Source organism: Marmota flaviventris, chromosome 10, assembly GCF_047511675.1.
Source record: "Marmota flaviventris isolate mMarFla1 chromosome 10, mMarFla1.hap1, whole genome shotgun sequence".
NCBI lineage: Eukaryota > Metazoa > Chordata > Mammalia > Rodentia > Sciuridae > Marmota > Marmota flaviventris.
In genome coordinates this window covers 114,675,657-114,694,565 of record NC_092507.1, presented here as the reverse complement: position 1 = coordinate 114,694,565, position 18,909 = coordinate 114,675,657, and the positions used below count along the sequence as shown (strand labels likewise).

General features: G+C 47.0%; 1 protein-coding gene across 1 annotated transcript; it reads left to right on the top strand.

Annotated features, from left to right (window-relative positions):
• Positions 1-2,246: 2,246 nt before the first annotated feature.
• Positions 2,247-18,268, top strand: LOC114104580 (Fc receptor-like protein 6). Its single transcript, XM_027950763.2, has 8 exons — positions 2,247-2,277; positions 9,442-9,708; positions 10,199-10,483; positions 10,631-10,912; positions 11,311-11,436; positions 14,638-14,703; positions 15,486-15,551; positions 17,344-18,268. The coding sequence occupies exons 1-8, from the start codon at positions 2,247-2,249 to the stop codon at positions 17,376-17,378; spliced, it is 1,158 nt and encodes a 385-aa protein (XP_027806564.2). The 3' UTR covers positions 17,379-18,268.
• The last annotated feature ends 641 nt before the right edge of the window (positions 18,269-18,909 follow it).

The following is an 18,909-nucleotide window of genomic DNA, read 5'->3' as shown; positions in this document are numbered from 1 at the left end:
CCTCACAGTCACTGCCCTGACTCTCACCCTGAATAATGAGGGCGCAGAGCTTCAAGCCTCTGCTGGTTGAGACCTTGTGCTATGGTCCTCCCACCTCCTTAAATAGCCCCCTCAGCTCCCTTAGAATATCAGCATTATTGCTTGGGTCCCCCCCCCCTAATTCTTGATTCAATGTCAGCCTGGGTTCTGGAAGATTCCTAACCTGGGCAGCAGTCCCCGCTGCGACTTCCCAGGGTCATTGTCATCCCCAAGGGTGAATGCAGTCACCTCTGAATGTGCAGCAGCGTCTCACTTCACAAGGGGTAGAGTAAAAGCCAGGCTGCAGTTCACACGCTCAGCTGCAGAACCCAGTGACTATAGAAGCAAACTGGGAAGGAATGTCTGCAAATCTGTGTGCAAACCACCGCTGGTGTTTGGTGTTTGCAAGCTAGACCTTTCATGGTCACACACACACACACACCCCACTCCCCCATCCCGTCTTCTGCCACAGTTGCTACCCTGTAGGGCCTCCACTTCACCCACTGGGCCTGAAGCAGAACAAAGTTATCACTCAAATCTAAGAGATCTGTTGGCAAGAGACTGACAGAAGAAAAGAAATCGATGCTGCCATCTCTAGGTAAGAGGATGGGATTCCTATCCCGTTCCTTACTGCTTTACCTCTCTCCTGAGCATCTGAATCCCTAAAGAATGTTTCCCACACCCATCGAGTTCAGAATCTAGGGCAAGAAAACAGAGAATTTGCCCCCACTATTCCTGCCTTCAGCAATAAGCATGTCTATAATTGTTTCCTAAATATATGGAACTTCCCACTTACAAGTTTTTCCAGGAAAAACCTTACCATCAGAAAGTTCTCCCTGGTACTTACCAGACTCCTCTATTTCACCTTAAACTCAAAATGTTCTATCTTCTATCCTCAAAGAAGATGGAGATGTATGACCTCCTTCTCGCTAAGGAACCATTGAGCCATTGAGTAGTTTATATTTTTTATCTATTATCAACAATGCTGCTCTGAACACTCTGTGCATGTCTTTTTTTTTTTTTTTTTTTATTGGGAGGTACAGTAGTGGGGACTGAACCCAGGGCCTTGCAAATGCCAGGCAAGTACTCTACTACTGAACTAAATCTCCAGTCCTGGTGCGTGTCTTTTGATTCCCACACTAATGCATTTCTGCTCCATTTATGGTCAGGAAAATGCTGGGTCATCAGGTATCCAGATGTTTAGGCCATTTTCCAAAGTGACTGTGACGATTTGGGGGTCTATGATGACGGGGAGTGCGTGGTGGGGAAAGGTGCTCACGGTAGTCCTTCACTGCTAGACCAGCTCCTCTGGTCACCTGCATGACTGACTGGCACAGGGAGAAGTGGAAAGAAGAGACAGACATGGATCTGAGAGAATGGATTTGATTCTTCAAACTGGGCCCAAGAACAAAGTCAGACCCTCCTTCCCCCCAACCTTCTGCCACCAAAACAAAGAAACAATGTAAGCAGAAAAGGGTCAATTTGAAGAGGGCTTTGGATACTAGGCACACACACAGCTTCTTTTTTTTTTTTTTTTTTTTTTTTTTTTTGTACCAGGGATGGCTGGAAAACAGAGAAGAGGAGACGACCATCCCACAATCCCCTTTAAGGGCATCCCCCGCAATGATCAATGACTTCCCACTAGGCCCCCCACTAAAGGTTCCACTACCTCCCCGTAGCACCACAGGCTGCAGACCAAGACTTTAACCCTTGGGCCTTTGGGGTATTCCAGATCCAAGTATCGTAAAGCGGGACCTCAGAAAGCTAGAGGATTCTTGACAGAAGAGAGTAGGCTATTTCAGAGTTTCCAGTACTGTGCTGTCTCCCAAGCCAAGAGTGGCTAAGACCAAATTCCAGCAGGCTCGGGATCTTTCCAACAGGGACATCCCCCTGTCACATCTCATCTGGTTCCCTGATGTGAGGTTTCTGAAGTCAGGAAAGTGTAGGGAAGCACTTATTAGTTATTTACCTGACTCCTGCATGCCTTGTGTTCAAGAAAATCAATTTATGTCATACACGTCAACCAAAGAAAATACCACTGTGAGCTTTTCAAATTTCTTCCCCACTTCCTCTATTAAGACTATCAAGCTGCGATACCACCCAGGTTAGAAGGGCCACCCACTCACCCTGGGCCTGAATGCTAAGTGCTCTCCACCCATTTTCTCACACCACCCCCCATCCCCTGCCGTCTGACCTGCACTTCCTGCTCCGCAACAAGACAGGCAACCATGCTGCTCTGGACCACTGCGCTGTTCTTGGGTAAGTCACTGTACGTGGGCATCCCCTCCTGGGCACTGAGGACTGAAAGTCATTCCTGAGACACAAAGTTCTCCATCTTTTATTTCTCGAATCAAATGAGTTTGCAGTAGAAACTTGAAAAAAAGGTGCATACGTGCCAGGTTGCTTGGGGTAGATGGGCCTAGGCCCTGGGGACTCCTAAGTGTTTCCTGTCCCATCTTCATGGATCCTTGGCAGAGATGAATTAAGGAGGCAGAAAACCACATTCTAAGGTCCACTTGTTTCACCTGATTTTTATCCGGTAAAATCAGGTTAAAATATTCATCAGGGTTATGTCAAAAGGCAGAAGAAGTAAGAAAGGAAAGGAAGTTGCGGGATGGGGTGGGAGGCATTGGTGGAGAGATCAGAGAAATGGTGAAATAAGTTCCATGCATTTTGTTCAACAATGGGAGATGGGATTTTACAGGGTAACATAAATGCCTCTGCTTTCTTTAGTCCCATTTAGCAATGACCAGACTTCTAACTTGGTCAAAAGGTTGGTGTGCCAGCCAGGCGTGGTGGCACATGCCTGTGATCCCAGCAGCTCAGGAGGCTGAGGCAGAAGGATCACGATTTCAAAGCCAGCCTCAGCCAAAGTGAGGCACTAAGCAACTCAGTGAGACCCTGTTTCTAAAGAAAATACATAAAAGCACTGGGGATGGGACTCAGTGGTCAAGTGCCCATGAGTTCAATCCCTGGTACCAAAAAAAAAAAAGGCTTGTGGGCCAAGTATCCAATGCCCTTTTCCAATTGACCCTTCCCTTTCTGTTTATGTCCTTTCTCTGTGTTGGTGGCAGAGGGTTGGAGGGTGCGGGTCTGACTTGTTCTTGGGCCCAGTTTGAAGAATCAAATCCATTCTCTCAGATCCATGTCTGTCTCTTCTTTCCACTTCTCCCTGTGCCAGTCAGTCATGCAGGTGACTAGAGAAGCTGGTCTAGGAGTGAAGGACTACAGTGGGGAGGGTCTCTGGTCTCCCCCAACTGCAGCCAGATCATCACACTACACATAAAAGACAAATTGTTCATTTATTTTTTTTTTCCATTGATAGTTTCTGAATTGGCCTGCTTTTTAAAAACTTGGTTCCAATGGTTTGCTTGTTTATTTGCTGTGTTTACATGAATCCAGAAGTGCAAAGCTGTTCCTAAATATGAGCTCTTCCTGACAAGAGTTTCTGAGAATTTAAGCCTGAGAGGAAAATGCCTATTCCGCCCACTGTTCTTCCCTCTCTGCCTCTTCAACATCACTGTGCTGCTCTCCGCATTCTATGAATGGCTATTTGGATGCATGAAAATGGCTAACACTCAGGCAGCTACAGGATAGCCCAGTACCTGGGTACAATCCAATGGAAGGTTTCCAAGGGCAAGTTGCATGACCTTGTAAAAGGAACAGCCCTTGGGCTGGAGTTATAGCTCAGAGGTAGATCACTTGCCTAGCATGCACAAGGTCCTGGGTTCAATCCCCAGAAACACACAAACACACCAAGTAAAAGAATAAAAAACAGTTTTTGGACTAATCTAGATAAAGTCCAAGAATGACCAGCTGACTAGCTCACACTGTAATGGAGAACCAAGCACAATCCGTTCACACTTGATGCCCAGAGACCCCAAAAAAACAGTCTAAGTTATGTAACGCAAGGCTGGACCTGTTAGGAACAGTTGCTGTAACTGCAAAGCCGCTATTTCCTCTCGGATGTGGATAGAAAGGGAAAAAAAGAAAAAAAAAAAAGTCTACTTTGTAGTGCATGCATTTCATCTAACCTTCAGAACTTCATAGGGCAGTTATTTTTAACCTATTAAACAGTGAAGGAAACTGAGGTCCAAAATGCTTAATAATTACCCGGCAAACAAGAACAAAACAGTCCCCAAGTACATCTGATCTCAAACCCCATACTTTCTCCATTCCACCAATTACTCTACCTGTGGCCTAGAAGTAGTTGGATTCTAATCAGAAAAAAAATGAGAAAATACTAATTCATTTAATCCACCTGGCAGGGTGTGGTCACAATAATTGATGGTTATTACTGTTCTTGGCTATCAGGAATCCAGGAGGCTTGGGGCCCTGACATGGAACATGCTGGTTCATGGCCAAACATTAAATCTATAAACTTTGGGAGATGGGCCTTAATTTTCTTCTGAGCCAAGCATGAGACAGCTTTCCTCCCCTACCGGAGCCCACCTCCCATGTACTCACAGAGAATCCATGGCAGGGGTCATGGGGCCTCCACACAATCCTTGCAGCAACATGGAAGTCACCTAGCAAAAAAAATAAAAAGCATGTTCCACCATGGCAGAACTCAATCATTAAATAGTTCTTCACGTGAAGCTAAAATCTGCTGCCCTGATCCCTCTAATTTCTGTTAGCCTCATTTCTGTCCTGTGAAGTAACTCAGAAATAAACTTGGCTCACCAAATGAATAAAGACCACTATTGTGTCCCTACTCTATTACATCTTCTCCAGATTAGTATCTCCCAGCCCCTCAGCAACTCCTAACAAGTAACGATTCCTAGACCCCTTTCCTCATCCTGCCTTGTCTTGACATGCTTTCTCAGTGTGCAGGAGCTGAACTTTCTTCTCCCTCCCATAGTGGACTAATAATGCAGAGCTTAGGAGGCTACTGCCTCCACCGTTTGAGACTCTGAAATGCAACAATAGCTCTTGACCACTTTATCACACTGTCACCTTACCTATCAGTCATTAGCTTAGATTCCCACACCTTCTTCATAGGAACTACTATGAGCAGATATGTTAGTCAGCTTTTGTTCTGGCCAAAATACCTGACAAGAATTACTTAGAGTGGTCTCAGTCCATGACCAGCCGACACCATTGTTCTTGGTCTGAAGTGAGTCAGAACATCATGGCGGAAGGGCAGGGCAAAGGTGCCACTCAGCTCATGACAGCCGGGAAACAGAAAGTGAGGAGCCAGGGACAACACATCCAAGGGCACACCCCCAGGGACTTACTTCCTCCAGTTATGCTTCACCTGCCTATAGTTACTCCCCAGTCGATCATTCAACTGTTAATGAATTAATCCAGCGAATGGATTTATCCACTGATGAGGTCAGAATCCTCATCATCTGAAAGCCCCACCTCTGAACATTGCGGAACTGGAGATCATGCTTCCAAAGCATGAGCATCTCAGGGGACATTCCAGATCCAAATCACAGCAGCACACACCATCCATTCTCTATGTTCCTAGTTGGCTGCTGGCTTGATTACAGAAAGCAATTCTGCCATCACAACTCCAAGGTCCTGCAGTGCCATGGGGCAGCAAGTCATCAGGATTCAAACGAGCTCATCTGAAGTGGCTCTATGCTCTCTGGTTACCTTCTTTCTTGTTATAGGCTTTGGTAACCTCAACCCTATTTTTGCAGCACTTTGTAGCTGCAAAATTGTTTTCCGAAGAGGAAGGGAAAATGGGGGAGTCATAACTACAGAATAAGTCCTCAGTCACTCTGAGTTCAGCCTCCTTTCTGCTTTTCAATAATGTTACAACCATTTTCACAGGCAGTGGGTCACGGCAACCTTCACAACCGTCCTATAAGAAAAAAGAATTATCATTCCCATTATATATGATTTGACAGACCAGGAATTGGAGGCTCTTGGAATTTAAACTTGTTGGTGGGGGAGGAAGTGGGTACTGGGGATTGAACCCAGGGGTACTTTATTACTGAGCTACATCCCCAGCCCTGTTTGTTTGTTTGTTTGTTTGTTTGTTTGTTTGTTTAGTGGTTCTGGGAACTGAGCCCAAGGGGTGCTTTACCACTGAGCTACACCCCCACCTCTTTTTTTTTTTTTTTTTTTTTTTGAGATAGAGTCTCTCTAAGTTGCCTAAGCTGTCCTCAAATTTGCAGTCTTCCTGCCTTAGCCTTCCAAGTTCCTGAGATTACAGGCATGCATCATTACGCCCAGCAGAATTTAGACAATTTGTCCAAGGTCGCACAAAAAGAGGCAGATTCATGAGTTCAGCCTATGTCATCTGCTTCCAAATGCATGATTTCTACTACAACAAGAAAAAAGAGACATCCAGTTCTATATAGGAACTGACACTAAACTGAATTTAAAAATCAAGTTAAAGGGCTCCATCTGTATTCAAAATAGTGTGGACAGCATGAGTGGTAGCATAGTGATAGTGGGTTTAAGATACCCCTTCCAAGACCATTCTTGCATTTCTCAGTGTCCTAGGGCCTTGGAGAACCTAAGACATGTCAGCAATGAAAGACACAAATAGACTTCACTTAGCCCCACAATTATTCATTGTTTCATCCCTTGTCCCAAAGTCCGGCTTTCTTTCCAACTATGTCCCTCAATTTGGGGTCCTCCATCCCTTGAGTTATTCATACCCATCTTACTGTAATCTGTCCTCTTATAACTTAGCCTCTCTTCCCAGATCATCTATTCTCCTCAAACATGCAGGCCTTTAGGACAGGCATGGTGGAGCATACCTGTAGTCCCAGTGACTCAGATGGCTGAGGCAGGAAGATCACAAGTTCAAGACCAACCTTAGCAACTTAGAAAAGTCCTCAGCAACTTAGTAAGACCCTGTCTCAAAGTTTAAAAAAAAAATAAAGAGGATTGGCATTATGGCTCAATGGTAAAGCACCCCTAGATACCCAGTACCCACAGCGCACGTGAGCGTGCACACACACACACACACACACAAAATTAGGCATTTGAAACACTAATACAGTGTTCAAGGTACAAGCATGGTCTGAGATACATCTAGGTCATTTGTAGTTCTCTCATTTATCTGAGCTGCCTGACCATGTCCCACATCTTTAATGATTGCTCCTTCAGAGAACCTTCCTCCTCAATCTGATCGCTTCCACACTCTTTCCCAGAGCTCTGTGGACTTATTGGGGAAATGGGATCTGGCCTTGGCATATGGGTTCTAGTTCTATATGCATAGGCCCTTCTGCCCCTTACTGCAAGAGTCTAGTCCTATATGTTCTACTTTTTTGATCCCTATCCCACACAACTGGTCACAAAGGAGAGAATTCATGCATTTATTTGACAAATGCTTACAGAATACAGATGATGTTCCAAAAAAAGGTCCTGGGCATGAGGAACATGAAGATAAGCAAAGTCCCTTCTCACATTCTAGACAGAGGAAGATAGGTGATAACATGCTGGCAACTTAACCAAGAAAACCAATTCAAATACTGATAAGCACTCTGACGACAGTACAATGGCACATCATCACAGTGACCGGGGAGAACGATTTTGACTGTGGTCCCAGGGAAGACCTGTCTGAACAGGCAACATTTGAACTGAGATAGGGCAGAGAAATTCAGGGAGTGGACTCATCGTAAACAGTGATTGGTTAAATGTCTTGGGTGGGTGAGTGGTTGGGTGGCTAGCTGGGTGACTGGGTGTCTGGGTGACTGGGCGGTAAGTGATTGGGTGGCTTAGTTGTTGGGTGTCTGAGTAGTTGGGTGGCAGCATGACGAGGTGTTAGGGTGGCTTGTTGGCTTAGTGACTGGGTGATCTGGTGGCTGTGTGCCTAGGTGGCTTGATGGCTGGGTGTCTGGGTAGCTAGATAGCTGGATGGCTTAGTGGTTGGGTGGTTCAGTAGTTAGTTGGGTGGTTGATTGACTATGGACATAAGCAACCAATGAAGTAGAGGCCTCCCAGTATGAAAATTCTGATATTTAATCAAATTTTATCATTTTTCCCTCTAGCAGTTTCCTGTGTTGGAAATAATGGTAAGTCTTACCCACGTCTTTTCTGACCCCACATATGGCTCTAACCCAACACTTAATGAATGAAGATGGTGCAATTAGGTCCCCCAGCAGCAACGCAGAGCAGCACCACATTAGGTCCCTTCTTCGGGATTCTTGGATAGTGTCCAGAGTGAGAAGAAACCTGACTCCATGGGCCAATGTTAAGGGAAGCCCTATGGCAACTTGAATCTCAACAGAGGGCTCTGAATCTCCTTCCTAGTCCCTTAAAAGTGGCTCTGGCCTCTCTCTCTCTCTCTCTCCTCTCAGTGTGACTCTGAAACTCCTGTATTCTCTACTCAACAAGACATGACTCCCTTCTCTCCTTTTTATATTAAGAGAAGTGGGCACTTACGTCCATCCATCCATCTTCCCTGCCCTCCAGCCCATCCTGTCCCAAGGGCCTCCATGGCATTTTATGTCAAACAGGAAAAAAAATGACCCATGAACATCTTGACCTCCAAGGGCATGTTCTGTGGTTCAGGGGAGAGACTTCAAACTGATACTTAGAGCTGATAGAAAGAGGAGTAGTGGGGAAGCAGGGCCCATCCTTTAGGAACACTGTGAACATCCCTACTTTGCTCCTGGGTTGGGAACAGGGGGTCCTAAGCATCCAGGGAAATCCAGGCCAAAGCAAGATGTGCTGGGGCTCACCTCAGGACCCCCGGTTTGATCACTCATCATTACTCTCAGGCCATTAGTCCTGGTTCCTAAGACCGTCTGGGACTAGTGGGTATCTGGCCTGATAAAGAGGTACAGCCTGCGGACAGGCCCAGCCTAGTATGTACTGCAGATGATGCCTGATCCCTCATCTTCTCTTGTCCGTGTCAGGCCACAGAATGTATTCTAATAAGAAAAGCAGAGAGAATAAATCTCTTCCATGACTGCTGGAAGATGAAGCCCCCTCCTGAGGATGGGCCTGGGGAAGCCTGACCAGGAAAGCAGGAGGGAGAAAACCCAGGCCATAGCACCTCTAGCACCCCACGCCACCAGCTCCTCTCTGGTGGGCAGGGATGCAGCTCTTACCAGCCGTGAAGGCTGCAGAAAGTGTCACATTGGGGCAGCTGGGGACTAAAAAGCCAATCAAAGGAAGTTGAGATTGAGACAGAAGGTCTGAGGCAAGACAATGGGTGACTGAGCCAAACTTTTCAAGGTGGTAGAGGAGAATGCAACACGCAAGGAGAAAAAGAGTGTGGGAAGGAAGAAAGCCAGAGAGAGGAGAAAGGGGAGGGAGAAAGGAGAAGAATAAAGAAAGGCAAGAGGAAGGAGAGAAGAAGAAAAAGACGTCAAGGTCCTGCCGGGTCTGCTCTGGCCGGACTGGAGAACCGAGAGCTAGCAAGGGCAGGGAGGTCTTAGCTGGGGATAAAGAGGGGGAAACTGGGCTGACGGACTGCAGCCCCAGGGATGACCCTGTGCCTGTGTCTCCCAGTCTGGCTGGACCTTCAGTTCCTGCCGGACCCTGTGTTTGAAGGAGAGGTCTTGACTCTGAAATGCCAGGGATGGATGCACACACAGCTGTCCCAGGTGACGTTCTACAAAGATGGAAAACCCCTCAATTGCTCTAAGAACCACCAAGTTTGCTTCATAGAGACAGCAACAGTGAAAAACAGCGGCCAGTATAGCTGCAAAGGACAGAAGACGTATACCACACGCTGGCTCACGTACACCTCAGAGGCCATCAGGGTTCAAGTCCAAGGTGAGTCACCACCTCAGAGGGGTTGGTGGGGCAGTAGGATGCTGCTCAGGGATCCAGTCTCTAGAGGTCAGTAGCCCTCTGGACAGGACTCCTCTCTCTGACACCCCCTGATGTGGGGCCAATGCTTGGGGTCCCAAGGGTTCATGATGGTGTCTAAATGTCCTCCTCACCCCCACGGGCCATGTCTGGAGCCAGGGGAAGGAGGGTGAATTGGAAAGAGGCCTGGCCCCGCTTAGTCACTCGTTCTTTTTCTCTGTGGACCAGATGACTGCTAAGGGGCCTTCTGGCTCTGACTCCTGGGACTCCAGAGGGCTTGCTTGGCTATGTGGGAGTTGTTCCAGAGCTTGCGGGTGGGGACAAGAAGACAGGTCCTGGGGATGCAACAGTCTCCCATCTGGGTCAAGGAGCTGCAGCCTGAGCTCAGTCCTTGGCCTCCTAAGCCTCATTGTCCAGGACTCCCCTCCTGAGCCCTGGGCCTGTGTCTTCCCAGAGCTGTTCCTGCCTCCTGTGCTGAGTGCCATCCCCTCTCCTGAACTTGGTGAGGACAGCCCATTGACCCTGAGATGTCAGACAAAGCCGCATCCCCAGAAGTCCACCTGGCAGCTCTTCTTCTCCTTCCATAAGAATGGCCACATCTTGCAGGAAAGGAGTCTCCACCCAGAGCTCTCCATCCCAGAAGTGAAGGAGAGAGACTCTGGGCTTTACTGGTGTAAGGTGGCCCTTGAGGGCCACAGGGTCCAGAAACAGAGTCCTCCGCTGGAGATCAAGGTGCAGGGTAAATGGGTGAGGGAAGGGGCGACAGTCCCCAGGGTTCCAGGCGTCAGGCAACAGGACCCCTTGGGAGTGGGGGAAGGTCCCACGGGAGGAGGGGCCCTGGAATCTGACAGTCAGGCTGACTTTTCTACCCCATGTGCTGTCCCAGCTCCTGTGTCTCGTCCTCTGCTCACTCTGCAACCCAGGGCTGCTGGCCTTGCTGTGGGGGACGTGGTGGAGCTCCTCTGTAAGGCTGAAAGGGGCTCCCCTCCCATCCTGTACTCGTTCTATCTCAATGGGGAGATCCTGGGGAACTACTCAGCTCTCCACGGGGAAGCCGCCCCCCTTCGCTTCCTATTGAAGTCAGAGCAGGACGCTGGGAACTACACCTGTGAGGCTGAGAACATTATCTCCAGAGCCAGCAGTAGGCCTGTAAAGCTCTCTATGAATGGTACGTTTTGTCCCCAAACCAGGCTCTGAGCCCCAGAAACCTGGCAAGAGTCTGATCACACTCTTCTGTGCACTTCCGATCACACCCAACACAATGATGGGCTCAGGGCAGGCTCTGCATGACTGAGATGAGCCCCAACAGAAGGAACTGTCCACTGAACCTGGCAGGGAGTGGGGGACCTTGTTTGGCGGGGGGTGGGGGAGGTTATATGGTCACCCATGACACTACCTGATTATACAGGTATCCTCTGAGCCATCCTTCATTCCCCTCCCAAGGCTCCCCGGGACCATATGTTTCCCCTAAAGTCAATCATTCTGCCTCTTTCTGTGCCAGTCTGGGTTGCATTTCTGAAATTCATCCTCAATGCTCGTGGTCACCTCTCCTCCCTCCTCCCCCAGGTTCTCAAGACATGTCCACCTTTATCAGCAGCAACCAGCTGGTTGCCTGGCTCCTTGCATGTGTGCTTGGCCTGATGGTCATTGCTGCTGGACTTCTAGCTTATTTCAGACCTTGGAGGAAAGCTGGTTAGTAACTCTTTGGGTTTTCTGCATGGCTGAATCCCTAGGCCAGGCACTGCCCTGCCTTTGAGAAGCCAGCACTTGACAAGATCAGACACTCTCTTCTCTTGAGTGTTGGGTGGGAGGAGGGATTTCTCTTCCCATGTCATACAAAAGAGCACATGGAGGGACACATATAGCATCCAGAACATACGCACACACACACAGACACTCTATCTCACATGCCCACAGGCATACAGAGAGGCACAATACACACGGTTGAACATTAGCATGAACAGAAGCACAGATGAAGGGATTCTTCCAAGCCAAATGTGATGTATATCCCTGTCCTTCGCATTAAAAATATATATATATATTTGTGGTCATAAATATGACTGAAAAGAAACCAAGGCCTCCAACTCTCATTAAACTCAGCAGAGCTCTGGTGAGCTAATAGAGCAGAATGAAAAATGAGATCTACAGTGCATATGTGCTCGCTCTCTCTCTCTCTCTCTCTCTCTCTCTCTCTCACACACACACACACACACACACACACACACACACACACCTTGAATAGTGTTGTTCATGAATATTGACTCATCTAAAATGAAACATGACAGAGAGGACTGAGCGAAGGCCTGATCCCAACACGGCTGTTTACTAGTTCCGTAGCCTTAGGCCAGTTCGTTCTAAGACTCACTAAACCGTCTTCCTCTCAGGGATGTTGTAAAGATGTAAGTTAATGAGACAAGGTGCATCTCCTGCCTAACGTGTTTGATTGGCAGGTAGCAGGTGCTTAGCAAGTTCTCGTTCCAGTCCGAGCAGTCGACCCCAGCAGGTTCCACAGGCTGCCCTTTCTCCTGCTGTTCGTTTTCTAGTTCCTCTAATCCAGTTCACTAAAAATCAAAGGCTTGGTTAAAGTTCTGACATTGAGGATTCTATAGAGAAGGAGTGAAAATAATCAGAGACGTGGAATTCAGAGGTCACCTATTAATTTTGATATCCCAGATTCCTCTTCTTCCTGTCCTGGTGATGATAATGAAGCCTGTGACGAGCATTGGCTTTCAGAACAGTCACTTTGGATGACTACATGTTTATCCCAACTCGTCCGCGTTCACTTCAGGTCACATTTAAAGGAATAGGTATCAGTGCCAGAGATGTTTGGTGCCAGTGTGTTCCTAGGGCTTTACCTCTGCCTACAGGGGTTCAAATCAACTCTACTTCCTCCTCCACTGGGGCAATGTTCCTATTTTCTACTTGTCTAGGGCAAAGCGAAAGCTCTCATAGACCTCCAAAGCTAGATTTACTTATTCAAGCGTTCAGCTCCCACTGTTAAGATATGAGTGAGAAGTTGTCTCAGAGCAGAGCCACCCAAGGTGATCAAGGAATACCACCCAGTCATTAATCCAAAGCTGTCCTTGACCGTCAACCAAGTTATCTGCAAGGTGCTCTCCCCAGCCCCAGTCTCTCGCCTTAGCAGTTAGGGTTTGAGCTATCCTTCAATTTCCTCTCTCCTTTTTAATGTTCTCATCAGTTCACAGTTTTTACCCACCCAACAGCAGGAGAAAGGGCACTCCTTCCCACTAGTCTTAAGTCTGCAGGCTAGATTTGCTTTCAGGTATCTCTATAAGGTAGGAGAAGGTGGAGACAGACCCAGAACTGGGTGGGGAGACTGCTGGACCAAGGGACCACAAACTAAAGATCTGTGAGTCCCACCATCCCTGCCTCTGTAAGAAAGCCTCCCCAACGGCCCAGCCTGGCCTCAGTAACACAGGCATTTCTGTCCACTTATCTCTGGAGCAGAGTACTAATGGCAGGTAACATATACAGCCACCTCCCTCCCCAGCCCCAGACAAGACAGTGGGGGAGCAGACACGCTCCATTTTACAAAGGGACCCATCCCTCATGCAAAAGGACTCCTGGTGGTGCTCCTGATATCTCAGATTCTCAGGAACACAAAATACACTTTAGAACATTACTCCAAAAGCCACTTTCAGCCCCAACTCCACAGCCACACAAGAAAAAAAAAAAAAAAAAAAACAGTCATTTTAACAGCTTTATTCTTCATACCCTCCTCTACAAGACTCTCAGCTATTTCCAGATAGCATATCCATTGCTCAACAACAAAAGCCACAAACAAAACATCCAAAGGACTGAATGTCTGAAGGCAGTTTTTCCAAAACATATTGACCGATGATGGTGTCATTGTCACGTACGAGTACACTTCAAAGCAGCATTCACCCACATGTTCAAGTTTGGGGTGTTTGCTTAAAAGTGTTCATTTTACTACTTGTCACACCTCCCATAAAACAGAGTTCCATCCAATTCATGGAACTCTTCATTGGAGGGAGACTCAGAATCACAGCCCTGGCAAATGAGCATTAAGGGAAGTTTAATAACCAGGGCCCCGTCTGAGTCGCCATAAATGCCCTCTTGGTTTTACAGGAGGGACCTTTTCCACAGGTCCTACCTGGTGACTGTGGTGCCTTCTTGATGTTAGAGCTAATGAGCACGTCTCGGGCGCTAGGCATAAACCAAGTGTTCTGGAATCCACAGGTGACACAGTTCCTGCCCTAGCAGTTAATTTTCCATTCTGGAAACATCTACTCTCTAAAGGCAGAATGCCAGGGGAGAAAAAAGCATACAGACCTAGCTTCTGATTTCCCCAATGACTGTGACCTTGAAGAAGTCACCTGTGTCAGCCTCAGTCACCTCATCTATCAAATGGAGATAACAGTATCCACCTTTGTGAGATGATTATAAACAATACCAAGCATCAAAGAATTAGTAAGGGAGACTTTTGGAAGTCCAACTATGTGCTGGTCACTGGGTGAAGTGCTTTAGTATGAAGGAGACATTTTACATGACATTCCCAGTCCAGGGTCTGGCACATAGTATGTGGTCAACGTTATTAGCTTTTCCTCCTTCCCAAAAGCAGCCTAGCTTGTGGGTCTGGGCCCTTTCTGTACAAGGGTGTGACCCATTCTTTCTGACCCTACTTCCTCCAGTTGGTGATTCCCATGGAGCCATCCTACCCTCTAGGGTATTTTTCAAAAGAAACATCCCATAAAAATCAATCATGTCCAGACCTGTGAATTAAGCCTCATAAACAAGCCAGCCGCAGGCCTCGGGCAGCTCCACCACCATCCTTCTCACAGACTTTCTGTCCCCACTCTTGCACCTGCTCTGTGAGGGAGGCTCAGGAAATTGTGCCTGTGTGTCTCCTAGGGACCCTTCGATCCCGGAATCTACCCTCAGCTCCAGGAGGAGAGCAGTGCCCGCTGTATGCAAATGGTAAGGACGTCTAGCAGGACCACCATCTGTCCACCAAGTGGAGAAGGCCCTCTTGTTGATGTAGGAGGTCTCCCTGAGCCCAGAATTTTCCAGAATCGGAGTCATCTGGGAAAGGAAGATGACAGCTTCAAGGGAGAGTTTGAGGAAAGAGTGATGTGGAGCTGGTGATGGGAGAGGGAGGCAGAAAGGGAGCCAGGACTCCAGGGAAGAAGGCAAGGAGGGTTTAGACCAAAGGTCAGCAAACCACGGCCCATGGACCAAACCTGGCCCGCTGCCTGTTTTTGTAAATATAAAGTTTTATTAGAACACAGCCACATTCATTTTTTTCTTACATATTTTATAAAGCTACTATCACACTATAAAGTTGAATAATTGCAATAGAAAAGATACAACCTAGGCTGGGCTTGTAGCTCAGTGGTTGAGCGCTTGCCTCGCATGCATGAGGCGTTGGGTTCGATCCTCAGCACCACATAAAAATAAATAAATTTAAAAAAAGAAAGAAAGAAAAGATACAACCCACAAAGCCTAAAACATTTACTGTTTTTTCATATAAATGTTTGTCAACCTTTGGTTTAAACAGGCTAGGAAAACTGCTAAAGTCTGTTGAGGGGGGCAGGCACCTGACAGGATGAATACCCCCACATTACTAATAGATCTCCACAGCTAGTTATCACCAGGACAAAGCCCCTGACTGGATTCCCTCTGTAAGTGTCTTCAAGACACTCACGGCTGGAGGTGGGAGAGTCAAGTAAATCCCGTTGAAACTTCCTTCCTTCTTCCAGTACATTACCAGAAAGACAAAGGTGAAAATGTTACCTACTCTCTGGCGCATACAAAGAGGAAAGAAGGTGAGTGTACTGTGGCCAAGCTTGGAAGTCCTGGGACTAGGATGCAAGTGTGTAATTATTCCCATTACCACCACCAGTACTACTGTTACCAACACCACCTCACTAACCACCACCATCCCCTTATTCATTACCACCATCACCATGACCACCAGCACAATCATCATCACCACCAGTTTTGCTACCATCATCAATATTACCATAACCACCACCAGCCTGTCCTTCACTATCGCCATCACTACCACTTTCCATCAGGACTACCATCAATCCCTCCCTCACTACCACCAGCGTCACTTTCATCACCATCACGACCATCTTCACCACCATCACGACCACCACAAACTCCTTCACTACAATCATCCCCTACAAACCACCACTCTAATAAGTCATGTAAACTCTCCGAGTCTAATCTATAAAATGAGGACAATGTCTAAAGACTACTAGAAGTTGTTAGGAATAGAACCTGGGTTGTAGAAGTCAATCTTAAAAATTGGCATGTAACAGATGTTCAAAGCCAGGAAATTGTTTGTTGTTGTTGTTGTTGTTGTTGTTGTTGTTAATTGCTCACCTGTTCTAATATTTCGATTCCTGGTCTATAAAAATGGTTGGACTCAGCCTCTCCTTCCCATGAAGGAGACTGCGGGGAATGGACAGCCAAGGTGTCTCAACTCAGGGATAATTCTCCAGAACCTATCTGGTTACTGCCCAAAGCATTGCCAGAGCATGAGAAGCAAACACAGACCCAGTTCTTTCCTGATAAGAGTTACAATGAGCCAGGCATGGTGGTGTATGCCTGTAATCCCAGCAGCTCAGGAGGCTGAGGCAGAAGGATTGCAAGTTCAAAGCCAGCCTCAGCAACTTAGCGAGGCACTTATCAACTCAGCAAGACCCTGTCTCTAAGTAAAATATAAAAAAAGGGCTGGGGATGTGGCTCAGTGGTCCAGTACCCTGGGTTCAATCCTCAGTACCAAAAAAAAAAAAAAAAAAAGAGTTACAATAAGGACCTAAACATAAGAAAGAAAAAGGAACCCCCCAAATATATGGTTTTCATTGGCAAATTAAGGAAAATCTGACCACTTTTAACCCTAATAGGAAAACAAAGGGTAAAGGCATGATTTGAGGGCTGAGGTGGGGTTGATGATCGGCTTCCAATTCATGCCTCCCCTAGATAGGCTTCCTTGATGTGTGGGATTTGAAACTTAAAATAAGGAGAGGATATTATATTCCAGGATGATTAGGAAATATGCCACAGGATCTCTTATCAATGAGAGAATCTTTGTAGTTTGTAAAGACTCACTCTGTACCTACAGTTCCTAATTCAACCAAAAGTGACAGATTTCTCATGCTAATATGAAAATGAATTCATAATCCCTACTTTGCAAGATTAACGTGAGGTTCCATATAATAAATATGATCTTCATACTTCAAAGGTTGCCAGTTATACAGTAGGAGTCTAATATGGTGGTTATTTTAAAGGCATTTTTAAACTTTCATCTCTTTTGAGTCTCATTATAACCACTGGCCATCATGAGGAAGTTATTATTAACTTTTGTTGTTGGTGGTGGTGGTGTTGGCCTGGGGCCACACAATTGGTGAGGGTCAGATTAGGACTAGAACCCACGTCTCCCAATCCCTACCTAGTTCTGTCTGTTTTCATATTGAGTATAAGTTAAAAATGTGATCTCCTGGGCTGGGTTTATGCTGTCTGGAGGAAGAGAGATGGCATGGAGGAGGTGGGGAGGAGATGTGTTTCTGAGCATGGGTGCCCTGACCTGAGTTCCTCTGTCCCCCACAGCCAGGCCTGTGGAAAAGTTCACCTCACAGAGGTGAGGCAGATGGATCCCTGCTCTTTCCCTGCCCTCTGTCTTACATCTGCTTCCTCATCCTGATCCAGCACTCCCACAGGACAATTCTACCTACACAGAGATGACACACTCTCGGTCCAATAAACGTCCTGCAAAGTATTGAATCCAAGAAGCAAGACACACCAAGATCTCTTCGGTGACTGCAAGGATGTTCTCTACCAGTGATGGCATCCCCTCCCCCCAGCCTATACCCATACACAGCCTCCAGTGCTCCCCGCGCAGTCAGTGGTCTGTAGTAGGTCCTCTAGTTCCTGAGTCCAGCAGTGAAAGAGTCCCTGGGCCCTTATACTGGTCAGAAACTCCTGAATTGTGAGCTCCCCTCTCAACAGAAGGCCATCAATGGTGTGGGAAGGGACATCCCCTCCAGTACACACACATTTAGGTTGCAGAAGTGACACTGGACACAGCCACAGATGTCTTATTTCCACACAAGTGAAAAAGTTTCCTGAAAGAGAGAAATATTATATACACACAGAGAGAGAGAGAGAGAGAGAGAATGCTCGAGCATGAATTCGTCTTGACCCTGAAAGGAAAAAGCATCAATCTCCACATCCCAGAAGACTGGTCCTGGGGCAGGCAGCTCTGTAATGAATTTTAAGCTGCTGCCAAGAACCATGAGTGACCACAAAGCTAAGGAGCCTCTCCGAGGTTCAGCAAGACCAAGGTCAGCCAGGAAAGTTTCTGGCCCAGATACATCATAGAATTCTTGACAACGGGGCCCAGAGCCCTCCAGGTACCAAGGACTCTGCCTTTACCTGCAGCCCCATTTCTGTTCCTAGCCCTTCCAGTTCACCAAAGACAGAACTGAGGCTGGCCCAGAGCCCCTGTGTGAGCCCCTTACTGGTTTAAAGAGATACGTGGTTGTAAAATCCATTCTGTTAATAGAAATATATCAATTCATTTTGTATTGTTCATCATTATCCGTCGTTTGCAATGCCTGACAGTGTGGTTTGGTTTGTTCAAGGAGTTCGCACTTCTTGATTCCTGAGAGTGGTCAAGGGTTAGTTACACTTGTTCCTGCAAGGCCCTGGCCTGGCTTCATAGGCTCCTGCTGTTGGAATTGCAGAAAGCAAAGTTCATCTTACAGATGGAGACTACACCAGACCCCCACCTTCACTGCCTGTGAAGGAGGCATCAACTTTATCAGAGAGCTCTGGGCTCTTACATCTGAGCTACTAATTCCGTGTCCTGGGACAAGCAGCATTGACATCACCTGGGAGCTAATTAGGAAGGCAGCCACCCAGATCTCCTGAATGGGAATCTGCATTGCAACAAGATCTCTAGGTGATGTGCATGCAGATTAACAAGATAGATTCTGGAAGTACATCCACTCACTCATCTTTGGGTGCTAAATTACCTGTGGTTCTATTCCAAATGAAGACAGAGAGACTTAGAGCTAGTAAGACAACCCATTTTTTTTTTTTACTTCTATCTCCTTTCCTCCCTCCCTCCTCCCACTCCATCCTCTCAACATCTTCATCTTCCTCTTCCTCATC

What these genes read in the sequence shown, in the direction of transcription:
- LOC114104580 (XM_027950763.2), top strand. Translation starts at nt 2,247, where the DNA reads ATGCTGCTCTGGACCACTGCGCTGTTCTTGG. An exon ending in GTGCCCGCTGTATGCAAATG is followed by an intron (nt 14,704 to 15,485) that starts GTAAGGACGTCT and finishes TCCTTCTTCCAG; the next exon opens with TACATTACCAGAAAGACAAA. An exon ending in GCATACAAAGAGGAAAGAAG is followed by an intron (nt 15,552 to 17,343) that starts GTGAGTGTACTG and finishes TGTCCCCCACAG; the next exon opens with CCAGGCCTGTGGAAAAGTTC.